The sequence below is a fragment of the Eublepharis macularius genome, chromosome 4, assembly GCF_028583425.1.
Source record: "Eublepharis macularius isolate TG4126 chromosome 4, MPM_Emac_v1.0, whole genome shotgun sequence".
NCBI classification, from domain to species: Eukaryota; Metazoa; Chordata; class Lepidosauria; order Squamata; family Eublepharidae; genus Eublepharis; species Eublepharis macularius.
The window spans coordinates 152,501,975-152,515,790 of NC_072793.1; the positions used below are offsets into that span (position 1 = coordinate 152,501,975).

Consider the following 13,816-nt stretch of genomic DNA (forward strand, 5'->3'; position numbering starts at 1 on the left):
TATGCACTTAACTGTTTGCAGATGATCTATATTGTCCTTTACAACAACCCTGTTAGCATTATTCTCATGTGGAAAGGGAATAAGGTTAATATTGCTTTGCCAAATAAGCTCATAGATCATCTTATATTTGAAGAACTTTGGGCTCATAATATTGTGGTTAAGAACATGAGTTATCACTAGCTAGAGGAAAAATAAAGCTCTGTTATGGGAGGGAAAAAAACTCATGACACATCAGATGTGTTTGACTGAATGGGTCAAGAGATCCAGCAAAAGCTACAGACTACATAATGTGTACCCTATATGTAGCTCCATCTACAGTGAATAATGCAGGCTTGACTTCAGCATAACTAGAAAGGAGCAATATGGAGTAGCTCAGCTGTAGCTCTTGATATTTGTGCCCTTTGCAGAAAAGCTGGAGCTATTCGAGTATGCAAGCTTGATTTTAAAAACCTCAGCATTTGCTTCTGAAGTAAGCTTTACCGATTAAAGAACATGCTTCTACAAATACTTTCTAGAAGACTTTCTAACTGCAGCTGTGGTTCAAGTATGTCTGCTGATTGAAGACTCTCTTACCAAGAGGAGTGAGCCGGGGCTGCACATCCTTGAGAACTTCATGCAACCACTCAGTGAAGCGTATGTAATACAGATCAGAGAAAATGTCATCGACTCGCCCATTTTCAAATAGATACTGCAAGAAATGGAAACATACTAAGGTGAGAGAAACTCTTCCCAAGGCATTCTCTCTCATTCTGGTATCATTCATACTTTAAAGTGAAAGACCAAGGCTTTACAAGATTGTGTCAGTATTTTAAGAATGAGCATTTAAAATAACAGAGTCAAAAAAGTTGCACTCTCTGACAGGGACAAATCTACAGTGACAGAGTCACCCACATACAAACACACAAAAAAACATTTTCAGATTAATTCTTAAGTCACTATCAGTGTGGACTTCCTTTTTTTCTGCTGGATAATCCTAAGAGATACGAAACACAAATCTTTCATTTTCCTCTCAAGAGTTCAATGGTCCACCTTCCACTGATGTGCAAATTGCCAATATAGGTTTCCATTCCTCACTGCATCAAATTGAGACAATTTTAAGAATACTAAAGTGAGAACAACTGAAAGTAAAGAGCTAATTTATAAGTTTACTTGTATTAGAATACACTAATACGTTCAACATGATAAATTTATATACCTTCCTTCAAAAACTTACAGTGGCATCACACGAAAGGAAAAGCTAAGCAATTCAACCTTAAGCCCATGACTTCTGTCTCTTCTGTGCCAGACGTGTAAGAGTATCTCTTTCAGATCATAATGTATGCTGCTACATTGATAGTTTTGTAGTAAAAGCTTCCATACCTTTTGAATACACAGGAATATATAGTACAGAACATCTGGATCATACGGCTCCCCTTCGTTGTTGCGAGCTTCACGAGTCATTAAGCATAGCCCATAATTCAATTCAGCTACAGCCGAAGATATAAGATCCTCCTGAAATCTCAACAGCTGGCGTCCTGCAAACCATGGCACAAAAGATCGCTAACTGGCATTTTTCAGCTGGTCTGTTTTTCTCAGATTTGATCAGTCACAAACACCCCACCAATCATTCTTCCTGTAAGCCTACCCTGGCACTCCCAAACAAGATTCTTTCCAGCACTTGGTATCACCCAGTATGCCCCAAAATTCTAGAAGATGCTCTTAAGCTATGCCATTGCACAAACAAATGAAAAAATTCCAAGAGCAGATAACTGAGTACATATGCAGGTTTTGTGTACATGCATAATGCTGGACAATTCTACTGTCTTACAGGCATTTTCCACACTAAGTAATGCCCAAAAGCTATTCCACGCCCTCAGGATTCAGTAGCCCAAAAACCTCAAAGCTACAAAACAAAGATCCCTTTTGCTTGAAACATGAAGCAGAGTGTTGCTGCACAATACTTACTGCCTATAGGTGCAAGCCTGTTCTGCGACTCTTTCTCTAGCTCTGCATTCTTAGTCTGTGCCCAGCTCTTCCACACTTCCAGTCCCTCCTCTGGCTTGAGAGAGTGCGGAAGCAGCAGTTCAGGTGAAGGCTGAGGCTGTGGTTGCTGCTCAACTTCAGCAACCTGAACAGTTTGAGCCTGTCGAAGAAAGCCACTTCTAATTATATAAAAGATAGCAGAAGTATTTAAATGTCTTTTTTCAGTCTTAACAATACCATCATCCAGAGCTAGCGTACCATTCCACATTGCTAAACAGTTGCTGTTCATGCACAGCAATAATTCTAGCGCTTGACAGTCACTGATGTGTATTTGCCACATCTGGTGTGAAAATTGCTCTCTGCTTGGACAACGTCTCTCACATTCACTGCAAACAAGTCTCCTGAAGTTAAACTGAAAAGACACCTGCCTAGACATGAAATTCACGTATATACCAACAACACATGTTAGAGAGTCAAAGTGTACAATTTCTCAAAATGCAAAAGCTGTTTACCAAGTCTACAAAAAGGCCCATTAAACATAATTTCACCCATTCCACAAGTAAATCTACTAACAGTCTCCACCGGCTTCAATCACTTCTAACTGGCTATGAGACAATAACTGCATCATTGTAAGATGTAAAGAAGATATTCTCAGATTCAACACAAAAGGTATCACTTCATGAACTTGCTCTGGTGAAAAGCTTTATCTGTTGCAATAAAAATCCCTCCAAAGGCTACTATGGGCATTGCTCTGGAATATTTAGAAACATCAATGATGAAAAGATTGCCTTCTGCTAGAAGAAAGCTGACCACAGTTTTAGAAAACACAATGGTTTAGCAAATATCTGTTCTTAAGGTCACTGTGCCTTCACTTTGTCAACAGCTCAAGGGCAACCTTTCCAACAAACAGCTTCTGTACAAGAAGTCCTTGTGCCTAAGTGTAGCATGCAGTAAAGGTGCCCCTGCCAATCACTTCCAATACCAAACTATGTAGTAAATCAAGTTAACAGTTGTAACTCATATAACATCCACAACTCTGGGTACATTTAGAAGTCTATCCCATATACTGGCAACAACTGAGAACAAAATTATAAAATATAATAGCAAGAAGAATGTTTCCTTCTTGCTGCTCATAACACACGGTTATCCAGTGACTAAGCTTTATCTAACCCAGTAACAGTGAGGAAAGCTAGTTTATCAGCTTTAATACAGATTACCTCATTCAGTTGATATTCACACTTGAAGAACCAACATACCAACAGTCTGGGAATGTATATATTTCAGAAAGCATGGAAACCTAGATGCCTTTGAGGAAGAATATAGATGAAAGTAGTATATCAAAAAGAAGCTCATAGAGCTCAGAATGTGCATTGAGCTCTAACATATTTATAATTGTAGCATAACAACAAAAACACAACCAATACATTATAGGCACTTCGTCCGTAGCAGCTCCTTCCTCCTCTCCCTTTTTTGGGAATGAAGCAACCTCCTGAGATTACTTGAGATGGGCCACTTCCATCTCAGATACTCAGCAGCAGGATGTTTTTCCTTTTCAGCAGCAAGAAGTAGCGGGGGGTGGGGGAGGAGAGGGAAGAGGACTGAGAAAGAAAAGAGGCATCCTACAGGGAAAAGAACAGTTGACTGCAAGGTGCCATTTCTGTTTGCTCAGGCAGGTGACCACAGTGTGCTTCATTCCGGAACAAGATGAGGCAGCAGTGGGAAATGAGGGGTTCTGGACTGGTGGTACAGCATGTTTTGCATGCAGGAAATCCCAAGTTTAATCTATGGCAACTCCAGCAGCTATGGTGCTGCGAAGACAAATGCAGCTCCAGGGAGCTTGGGGTGACTTGGTTAAAAACCTTCAAATATACACTCCTTCACCTTATTTAATAAGCTTAACAACCCTGGGAGTTCCTCAAACGGCCTTGTTATCTTTGCCAGTAAATTCTCTGTGATGAGTTGGGATCAACGACACCTTGAGAGAAGAAAATGGTGACAGCAGAGACAGACTCCGGAACAGAGAGCGAGTCGGATATATCTGACCAGAAATTTAAGAGTAAAAAATCATAGTGAAGCAAGGATATTAAAAATGCCACTGAGTGGCCATGTTTCTGGAATGACTTTAAATTAGATACATTAATGGAAAGATTAGAGAAAGTAGAAGCTTCAGCAACAGAAGCCTTTGACTGAGCAATCTCTAATAAGGGTTGTTTAACTATGACAGAAAAAACCTTTCGGCTCTTGAATGTGAAAATACTGTTATAAAGAATAAATTAACAGAGATACTGAACAGACAAAGATGTAATAATATCCAAATTTGTGGAATGGAGGAGATGGTGGGAAAAGATAATTTACTTGAGTTTATGGCTGAATGGTTAATGTCTTTGCTATCAGAAATTCCAATAGTTGCAACGGATTTTGAACATGTGCATAGAACTATTGGCCTCAAAGTCTTCATAAATAAAAATTCAAAGCCTCAATAAATTATTATATGCTTTCACTGCATTACATTGAAAGAAACGGTTGTCCATGGTCTTAAAGGGAAAGAGCAAGTATCTCATAATGGTACCCCCTCTGCAAATTTTATCAAGACTTGGCTCCTGAGACCTTAAGGTAGTGTCGGGGATTACACTGTTTTACTGGTATTTTAAAAGAAAAGGGAGTCAAGTTTAAATGGTTTCCCTTTTGTGTTGATTGTCCTAAAACTGAAAGTTATGCTCCATTAATGGTTGTATCCCACTCCAACTTCCTAGGATTCTCCTCTTCCCTTCTTTTCATATAATCTGTTTTAATATACTAATGGTTGATGTTATGTGTTTTTTTCCTGTTTAAAGCCTATGAGATTGGCAATTTATTGTTTTGAGATGGTCAGACTAAATGAATACAGATGTTGTAAGCCTCTTAAACAAGCCCTATGAAGAAAAAATGATGATCCCAACAGCAAATGAGTCACAAACCCAATACTGAAGGTTATCGGTTGTCTGATGTTTTACTAGAGCATATTTATAGCATTCACCAGTTTCTCTAAGCATACAGATTTCATTAGACATTTTGGTTTAGTTATTTTTTTCCTAACCCTTTTTTTCCTAACCCTTTCCTAACCCTTGGAATTCCTTGGAGGCGATTATAAACCTGTCCTTGAGCTCTGGGGTTTTTCCCAAGGCGCTGAAGGAAGCTGTGGTACGGCCTCTTCTGAAGAAATCATCATTAGATCCTGCTGACCTGCTCAATTACCGACCAGTTTCCAACCTTCCGTTTTTGGGGAAGGTGACTGAGCGGGCGGCAGAGAAGCAACTGCAGAATTTCCTGAAGGAGACCTCAGCCCTAGACCCCTTCCAGTCTGGTTTCCGCCCGGGACATGGGGTCGAGACATTGTTGGTTGCCCTCACAGACGATCTCCGCAGACATCTGGATCAGGGCGGATCAGCACTGCTGATTTTGCTGGATCTGTCAGCAGCGTTTGATACGGTCGATCATGAGCTTCTGACCCACCGCCTTGCCGATGTGGGGATTCAGGGGACAGCACTGCAGTGGCTGGTCTCCTTTCTCCACGATCGGGGACAGAGGGTGGCGCTCGGAGAGAGGGTGTCATCTCGTAGGCCACTGGTTTGTGGTGTGCCACAGGGAGCGATACTCTCTCCATTATTATTTAATATCTATATGCGCCCCCTCGCCCAGCTGGTGCGGAGTTTCGGGCTTGGGTGTCACCAATACGCGGATGACACCCAGCTTTATCTGTTGTTGGACGGGCAGCCTGGATCGGCCCCTGATGCCCTGGAGCGTGCTTTTGAGGCTGTGGCTGGTTGGTTGAGACAAAGTCGGCTGAAATTGAATCCCACGAAGACGGAGGTCCTGTATGTGGGTCGTGGGGAGATGGCTTTGGGACCCCAGCTTCCTACACTTGATGGGGCAGCACTTACACTGGCCCCGAGGGTTAGGAGCCTGGGGGTGATTCTGGATTCCTCCTTGAAGATGGAGGACCAGATCACTGCAGTTGCCAGGTCTTCCTTTTATTATCTTCGGCAGGCCAGGCAGCTTGCCCCTTATTTGTCTCCCCGTGACATGACTACAGTGGTCCAAGCAATGGTCACCTCTAGGTTGGATTACTGTAACGCGCTCTACGCTGGGCTTCCCATGGGCCTGATCCGGCGGTTACAGCTGGTACAGAATGCAGCAGCGCGGGTCATTGCTGGAGCACCGGTGTGGGAGCATATTACACCGGTGCTACGCCAGCTGCATTGGCTGCCAGTGGAGTACCGAATCAGGTTCAAGGTTTTGGTGTTAACCTACAAAGCCCTACGCGGACTGGGACCGACGTATCTGAGGGACCGTCTCTCACCATATGAGCCCCGGAGGACTCTCCGCTCTGGCGGAAAACATCTTTTAAGTGTCCCTGGCCCTAGGGAGGCCCGCCTGGCGTCGACCAGGGCCAGGGCCTTTTCAGTCCTGGCCCCGACCTGGTGGAATGCTCTGTCTTGCGAGACAAGGGCCCGGCAAGATTTGCTTGCATTTCGCCGGGCCTGTAAGACAGAGCTATTCCGCCAGGCATATGGCTAACGCCGGGCAGTGCCCGCCCCCCCCCCCGTGAAGGGGGGGGTTAAACCATCACCCCTATGCAAACACAGAGGCATGTATGAACCACTGGGCAGCATGAATTGTTATATTTAATGTTTTTAAATGTTTTTAAATGTATTATTTAATGTTTTTAAATGTTTTTAAACATGTTTGTATTTGTTATCCGCCCTGAGCCTGCGAAAGCAGGGAGGGCGGAATATAAATATAATAAATTAAATTAAATTAAAATTAAATTAACCTTGCTGGATAACACCACAATATGGAAGTATACCGGTAAGGGTTCATAGCTGGCCAAAACAGCAACTACACAAATTCACACAAGATTGCATGAGGAATTATTTCCTTCTGCAGTCATGAACTTGTATCAGCTGAAATTACACTTTCAAATTAGCTTTTGCTGTAAGCTTCGCACTGTAACACTTTATACCTGGCATTACATATCATTACATTTAACTAGCTTTCTCCATGCACCACACTTACTAGAAAGAAACACCCATAACACTATATTATTGTACCCCTTCAATTTAGTAGTCAGAATGGCAGTGAAAAAAATTTTTTTATTAGAGAGGGATATGAAAATCAAAGAAGAGTAGTAACACCTTTGAGATCACTGCTCTTTAGATGATGACAAGTAGAAAGGAGGACCTCAATCAGGCTTGCAACAGTCAATCATCTTTGACAAGTAAAATTGGGCTACAGGCAGACATGGAGGCTTTTGAAAACTGGAAAACAGACGCTTTTTCTTCTTGCAGGCCAATGCAACACAAAGACATTTCATAGGTATGCATGTGCAAGGTGAACTAGTAACCATTGTGGAATTATTCGCACAGCTGGATGTTCTCACTCTACCTGGACACTCTGTTCACCCCCTAGGGCCTTCCTCCAGATGCTAACTCCTTGAGAGGCTCAGAGGGTGAGGGAGAGCCTTTTCAGTGGTGGCCCCAAGTCTTTGGAACAACTTCCCTGCTGCAGCCTGCTTGGCACCATCTTTTCAGCACTGGGTTAACACCTCTTTACAGAGGCTTTTAAAAATCTTCTTGGTCATTTTGGGGGCCTTTTATGATTAGCTTGGTGCCTCTGTAAATTGTTCGTTATTGCTTTTACTGTTTTAATGTTCTTATGTTATCTCATATTAATTTTAATGTCTATTTATTGTACTATATTTGTTGCAAACCGCCCAGAGAGCTTTGGCTAAGGGCAGTATAGAAACATAATAAAATGGAAAAAAAATAATAGTAATAATTCTCTGGGTTTTTATTTCTCTCTCTTCCCTACCCAACCGTCACATATGTTCCCTGGTTGCGGTATACACCTGTACACGTATGTATATCACTGGTTTTGCACCTAACTGGTGGGAACTCGTAATGATTACCTTCTTGGTCGCACTATTCCATTCTGTGCGATTCAAGAGTCATGTCAACATCACTTATACTGACAACTATGATGAATGAGCCATTGGAGCCTAGTCAACCCCAGTAACTTGAAATAGAGTGGGTACCCACTCCTACCGAAATAAGGCTAAATGAGGCTGGCGTATAGTTGCCAAACTACTGACCTGAGGATGCCAGGAACTATAGGGGAGAAAACATGCCACCTCTACAGACTTATTTGTGTGGGGAATTTGCAAGTGTTTCCATTTCACTCATGAAGGAGTTGTGTTACCTACTTAATTAGTAAACTTACTTTGCATGTATCCATTAGGGCTTTGAGTAAAGATTCCCGCCGTAGGAGGAGGAGTCTCTAAGCATAATGATTTTCTATTGGATTTTCTATTGGGCAAAGTGTTTATTGGGGGGCGGGCAATTAAGTCATGCTATATACTTAAGTTTTATTGCTCTTTGTTCAGTTAAGCAGTTCAGTCTTCTTTCAGTTCTCTTATCTATCTATACTAGTAAGATGTAGCCCATTAGCAATTTATTATTTTCTTCCAAAGTAACCCTATTTTATCCTCATAGGAAAGGAATTTTACAGAGCTACACTGGAGTCTGTGTCAATTCTCATTACTTCCAATGCACGATCACTGCAGTTACTCTGCTGATTTCCAACAATTTGGCATGGGAGTGTGCTAGCTAGCATGCTGCAATTACCTCAAAGTAAACAATCTCTCAGAATTCTACAAAGGAGCTAATTCCAATGCAGAAAAATGAGCGTGTTGCCTTAACAAAGGCAATAAATTAAATTCTGAAAGGCCTGTGAGGTAGTACTCTTTGAGTTTTTCAGACAGGCTCTGTACTGAATAATTTGAGAAAAGGGCTTGTTAACCACAAAGCCCAGAGGATAACAAATCTGTAGATCACCTGCTTGACATTTGAGCAATCCTGTGCCACTTAATTTGTATGCAGGCAGTCATCACTGCCATCACCATCACACTAGACACCAATTTACAAGATAACCAATTTAACTAAACCAGTCTTCCTAATGCACAAGATGTCCAATAAGCACACTGGGAAAAAAAAAGAAATCAATTTGGGATTACAGTAACGGCTGTCAGTTTTCTATGAAAGGAGAAAACCCTGCAGTAACAGCAAATTCTAGGTCTTCAGATTCCTCCGTTTTACAAGTGTTTGGCTACACTAGCTTTATTCCACACTGTCTAGAGCCTCTATTTTCAACTGATTTTGTAAGCAACTCAAGCAACAGCTATTCTAGTAATCATGGACTTAGCACCCTCTGTATAACACCAGAATTTAAAAAAACAATTGCCTTTCCTTCATCTCAATTATATGTTTTCCCTGTTTTATTCTTTTTTACATTTCTTTCTATAATCTCTAGATAGAGCTATGCTGTTTTAGAGAACAATCCTAAACATGTCTACTCAAAAAAGAATCCTATCCAAACCTATTACTGGAATAATCCCAGGAAAAGCTTTCTTAGAACTCCACTGTTAGTACCCAAATTCAAGAGATTAAAATGCATTACCTCACCTCTATATCTATCAATGTTGATTATAATTTTGGCACATAAAGAGTTCTCTAATACAAATGCTCTTGGTAACAGAAAGGGCAGATAGCATGCATGAAGTATTTCTGCTAAAGGCAGGAAACTAAACTGACCACCATGGGCTTGAGTAATTCTAAAACAAGAAAATGTTTAATCTCCAGCATACTATAAAACACCACAATATCAAAATACTCCACCAATCCCACTGGTTGGTAAAATCGAAGCTCTGGGACGCAGACCATTAAAGTGGCACACGAGACAAACTGTACGTTTTCTCACAGAAAATCAGACTATTTTTTGCTGTCTAGCTTCCACAGATTGCCACAATATAAACAATCTGCTGAAGAGATACAACTAAATTTCATATTATAAAAGTTGTGTTTAAAATTCAGAAAAAATATTCTAAGGGCTGGATCCAATAATTATGAAAATGAATTTGTGTACTGGATTTCTTCTGCAGCTCTCCTATTAAGTTGCTCCTGAAAATCAGAATATAATTGAAAATTGAGTGAGATGCAGGCTGTGGAAAGAAGGGTGAAACCAGCAGTCTGAGTATCAGGAGACAAATTAAGTTACTTCACATAAGAGTACTCTGGCAAGAGCTACAATAATAACTTTTGCACAGAGGTGGCAACTGTTGTTCCCCAGATTCTAAAACACTTAACAGCACAGACACTTTGCTCATTAAGATCATTTTACTTACAGCACAAGCAACTTGCAGCTGTTGCTGTTGTTGCTGCCCCTGCTCTTGTGGTGTGGGCTGCTGCTGCTGCTGTGGGTCCCATATATGCACTGTTTGAGCTGTATTCTGGTACGTCCCTGCTACAGCTTGAACTGCCACTGGAATGTGGATGTTGCCATTCATAAACTGTGCTGGGAAAAGGGAGTTGGCAAGGGTTTGCACTACTTCTTCATGAGAGTTTTTCACTACTGATGTGCCTCCCACCATCTTATCCTTGTCGTCTTCCAGCTTCACAGTGGCCAGAGCCGTTGGGGAGCCACTGACATGGACGGCATTGTAAGCCTCCTGGGGGATGGCAATGTGTGTTATGTTTTGCTGTTGTAGGTCACCACGTGGTTGTGCAGAGTAAACAGGGATGGTCCAAGTCTCTCCAGTAGGGCTTGTTATGGTCCCAGTGGCACTATACAGGTGAGCACTATCCACTGTTAACAAGTCCGGCCTTAATGATACATAACTCTGTTGCTGGCCCTGAGGAATGGCCAGGACTGTAGCAACTGGCTGACCGGAAATAGCGTATGAGACAGTAATAGGCATATCCACTTTGCGCTTCTTCACAGGCTGGAGGACGCTGGCTGTGCTGATCCTTCGCTCACCTTCCCGGGGTGAGCCCTGCTGAGATGGTGGTGGAGAAAGTGCCCCAACCGTCTGGATCTGGATCTGCTGGCCTCCAGCAATAGCCTGCCCTGCTACTAGCTGTGCCTGGATCTGCTGGTGCTGTATGTGCTCCTCCTGTATTTCTGCACCCTGGATTTGCTGAGCAGTCTGCACATGTTGCACCTGGATCTGAGCCGCCTGCAGCTGAGAGGGGCTAGGGCTCTGAAGCGCTTGACCCTGTATTGTCTGGGAAGCCTGCTGTTGCGCTTGGCCTTGGATCTGCACCTGGACCTGTATTGGCTGTTCCGAGGCTTGGTGAACAGTAAGCTGGGGAGAAAGCTGCTGGGTGGAGACCTGCTGAGGGGACTGCTGAACCTGCACTTGCACCTGCAAGAACAACGGCTCAAGAGTTAGCATTCTTGAACATAAATATCTTTGCACCAGTGACTCTGATTACACCAAGGAATTCATGTATGTTAGATCCTCTCAGCTAAACATGTGCCCTCTGTACCAAGTAATCAACCATAGGAACACAGAAGCAATACAGATGCTAGAGTCTTTATCTAGGATGTGTGCAGAGAGTGCACATGAGAGCACACACACAAAGTATGTCCCAAGAAACCAACAAATTATGACCAATAGTTGAAGTGGGTTAAGATGAAGGGACTTCATATCTCTAAGATATAATAACTCCTGTCTTAGAAGTCAGTTACAAAGCTAATAAAAAAACAGGAAAAACTTCTGACATTCCTGAATGATTCCCAAAATGTGGCATAGGATGCAAATGTTATTAAAATGTCTGGAGACTCTAAGAACAAAGCTATCAAATTTAGCAGATATGGAAATTTGTCCAATAAAGTAAATTTTAAAGTAAGTTTGCTTTATTCGGGTCATGGTTCACAAATTGCAACTAATTCCAGTGCCTTTGTGCCTAGCTTAAGAATTTATATTTAACATGTACTTCAGTTTTAAGCAACTATTTCAAAAGTCAGTATGTACTTAAAAGGTATATTCCTATCACAGTAAGATTTTTCAAGTGTCATCTTCCAGCTCCAGGCGAGCCCAAGTCACCTGGACAACTAATAATTTTATGACATTTATTTTATCCTCACTCTGAACTAATCTCATCAAGGAGAAGACAGTTGAAGCAACATACCAATAAAATTAATATAATGAGAAGTTACTGGTTTTGTTTTACTTCGTTTATACCCCATCTTTCCCACTATGGATACTCAAATTAGATTAATCATTCTCCTCACTTCCATTTTTTCAAGTTAATCCTCCATCACTAATGCAAATATCAATAATGCAGCTGTCTAAACAAGTATTACACAGAATGCAGGGCTAAACGGAAAATCTGACAGATCAAAGTCCTTCAGTTCTTTATATTACCAAAATATGAGGAGGGGTTTTGTTTTAATCCTCTACTTTGGTAACTGTCTAGTGATAAAGAGGGGGAAAAATGCTTTCCAGAACCCTAAGGATTACCTTTAAAACTTCAGGGATGGGGCGCGGGGGGGGGGGGGTAGTCGCTTGACTTTTTAATAAGATAGTGGGACTAAACTGACTTGGAGAAGTAGGCGAAACCACAGCTCTCTACTCCATGTATTCCTCAATTTTAATGAGATCAATTGCCCTGCAATGTTTCATAGCCCACCACCACACCTTTTAAAAACAGCAATGAAGACTGACCATGTTAAGGGTAACTTACTCCAATTTCACTGAATGAGAAACTGAAAAGATCATATAGGTGAAAAAGACAAAATACTATACATTTTTATGTTCTTTACAGCTATTCTATTCTTGTACTTTTTTCTTTGTGATGCTCACAAAAACAAACAAGGGTTTTTTTAACGTTCAAGACTTGTTGGGGGTCCATTTCACCTCCATGCTAGGTTAGCAGAGTACAATTCTGATCCAATATGGCTATCACAACATGCAAGCCTCCCAAAAAAGTGTTCCAACAACCCACATTACTTTTCAGAATTTAAAAAGCTTTTAAAACAATTTTCAGAGACAAATGTGAAGACTACGCAAGATGTAATAAGATAGGTGGATTATTTGATTAAAAAATATTACAGCCCTCCACAGCTTTTCTCCCTGAATCAGAAAAGAAATATGGATTAAATTTAAGTGTGCCTCAAGAGAAAGCGACTGATCACCTTTGAGATACCTTCAAGATGAACAATGATGAAAGGGTTGGTATAAAGAGCTGTCCCACTCTTTCAGAACTTGGTTTCTTACAAGTTCTCATCCTTTTTTACCTATACAAGGAGTTAAGACTGATTTAATCTCAGTGGAGCAGCCTGTTTAAAAATCTGTATTAATACCTGGTGTTTGTTCAAAAGTGGCAGCAACATCCAGGGAAGGCACATTTTCAGCAAAAATCTTCAGTTTAGACTTGTAACTAAACATTTATGCCTAAGCATTGATGCACCTAATAAAATGTCAAGGGCACCCAATTTTGCTGCATAGGATTTTTCTAAAGCAAATAAAGCCCTTTGAGGCAGATTAAATTACAGCAGTAAGAAATAGTCAAGTATTTTTAATCCAATTCCATTAAAACAAAATCAGAGCTAGACAATTCTAAAGAATATAAAAACTTGAGATGTGGATATGCAACCACTGAGGTCATCTTTGGAGGCTCTGCTCTGGGTGCCCCCCCTCCTAAGTTCAGAGGGTGGCAACTCAAGAGAGGACCTTCTTGTGGCACCAAAACTCTAGAACTCTCTCCCCAGGAAGATTAATCTGTCCTCTTCTGCTGTCATTTTCCATCAATGGGTGAACAGTTTTTTGTTTCACTGGATGTTCTCTCAGTGATTCCTCCTTTATGCCCAATGCTTTTTAATTGTTTTACATGTTTTAATTGTTGTTTTTATATCTTTGTATGTTTTTATCTCTGGTCTAACTATTTTAATGATGTGTTAAATGATTGTCCGGGTTAGTTTTAATCATTTAAAATGTTATTTTATTACTTTTAATTTGTTAGCTACTTTGCTGATC

At 41.2% G+C, this 13,816-nt stretch overlaps 1 protein-coding gene and 1 long non-coding RNA gene across 2 annotated transcripts in view; one reads left to right on the plus strand and one right to left on the minus strand.

The window, feature by feature from the left end:
* LOC129327533 (uncharacterized) overlaps nt 1–10,864 on the plus strand; it is a 26,467-nt gene extending 15,603 nt beyond the window's left edge. Inside the window, exon 3 of the long non-coding RNA XR_008596841.1 lies at nt 10,777–10,864. This is a non-coding gene — a long non-coding RNA (uncharacterized LOC129327533). The remainder of the gene's footprint in view (nt 1–10,776) is intronic.
* The window catches only part of QRICH1 (glutamine rich 1), a 37,265-nt gene that overhangs the window by 10,541 nt on the left and 12,908 nt on the right, over nt 1–13,816 (minus strand). The window contains exons 3-6 of the mRNA XM_054976280.1: nt 10,181–11,200; nt 1,945–2,122; nt 1,360–1,514; nt 574–688 (exon numbers count right to left, since the gene is read on the minus strand). Of these exons, the coding sequence (XP_054832255.1) occupies nt 574–688; nt 1,360–1,514; nt 1,945–2,122; nt 10,181–11,200 (1,468 nt within the window). The remainder of the gene's footprint in view (nt 1–573; nt 689–1,359; nt 1,515–1,944; nt 2,123–10,180; nt 11,201–13,816) is intronic.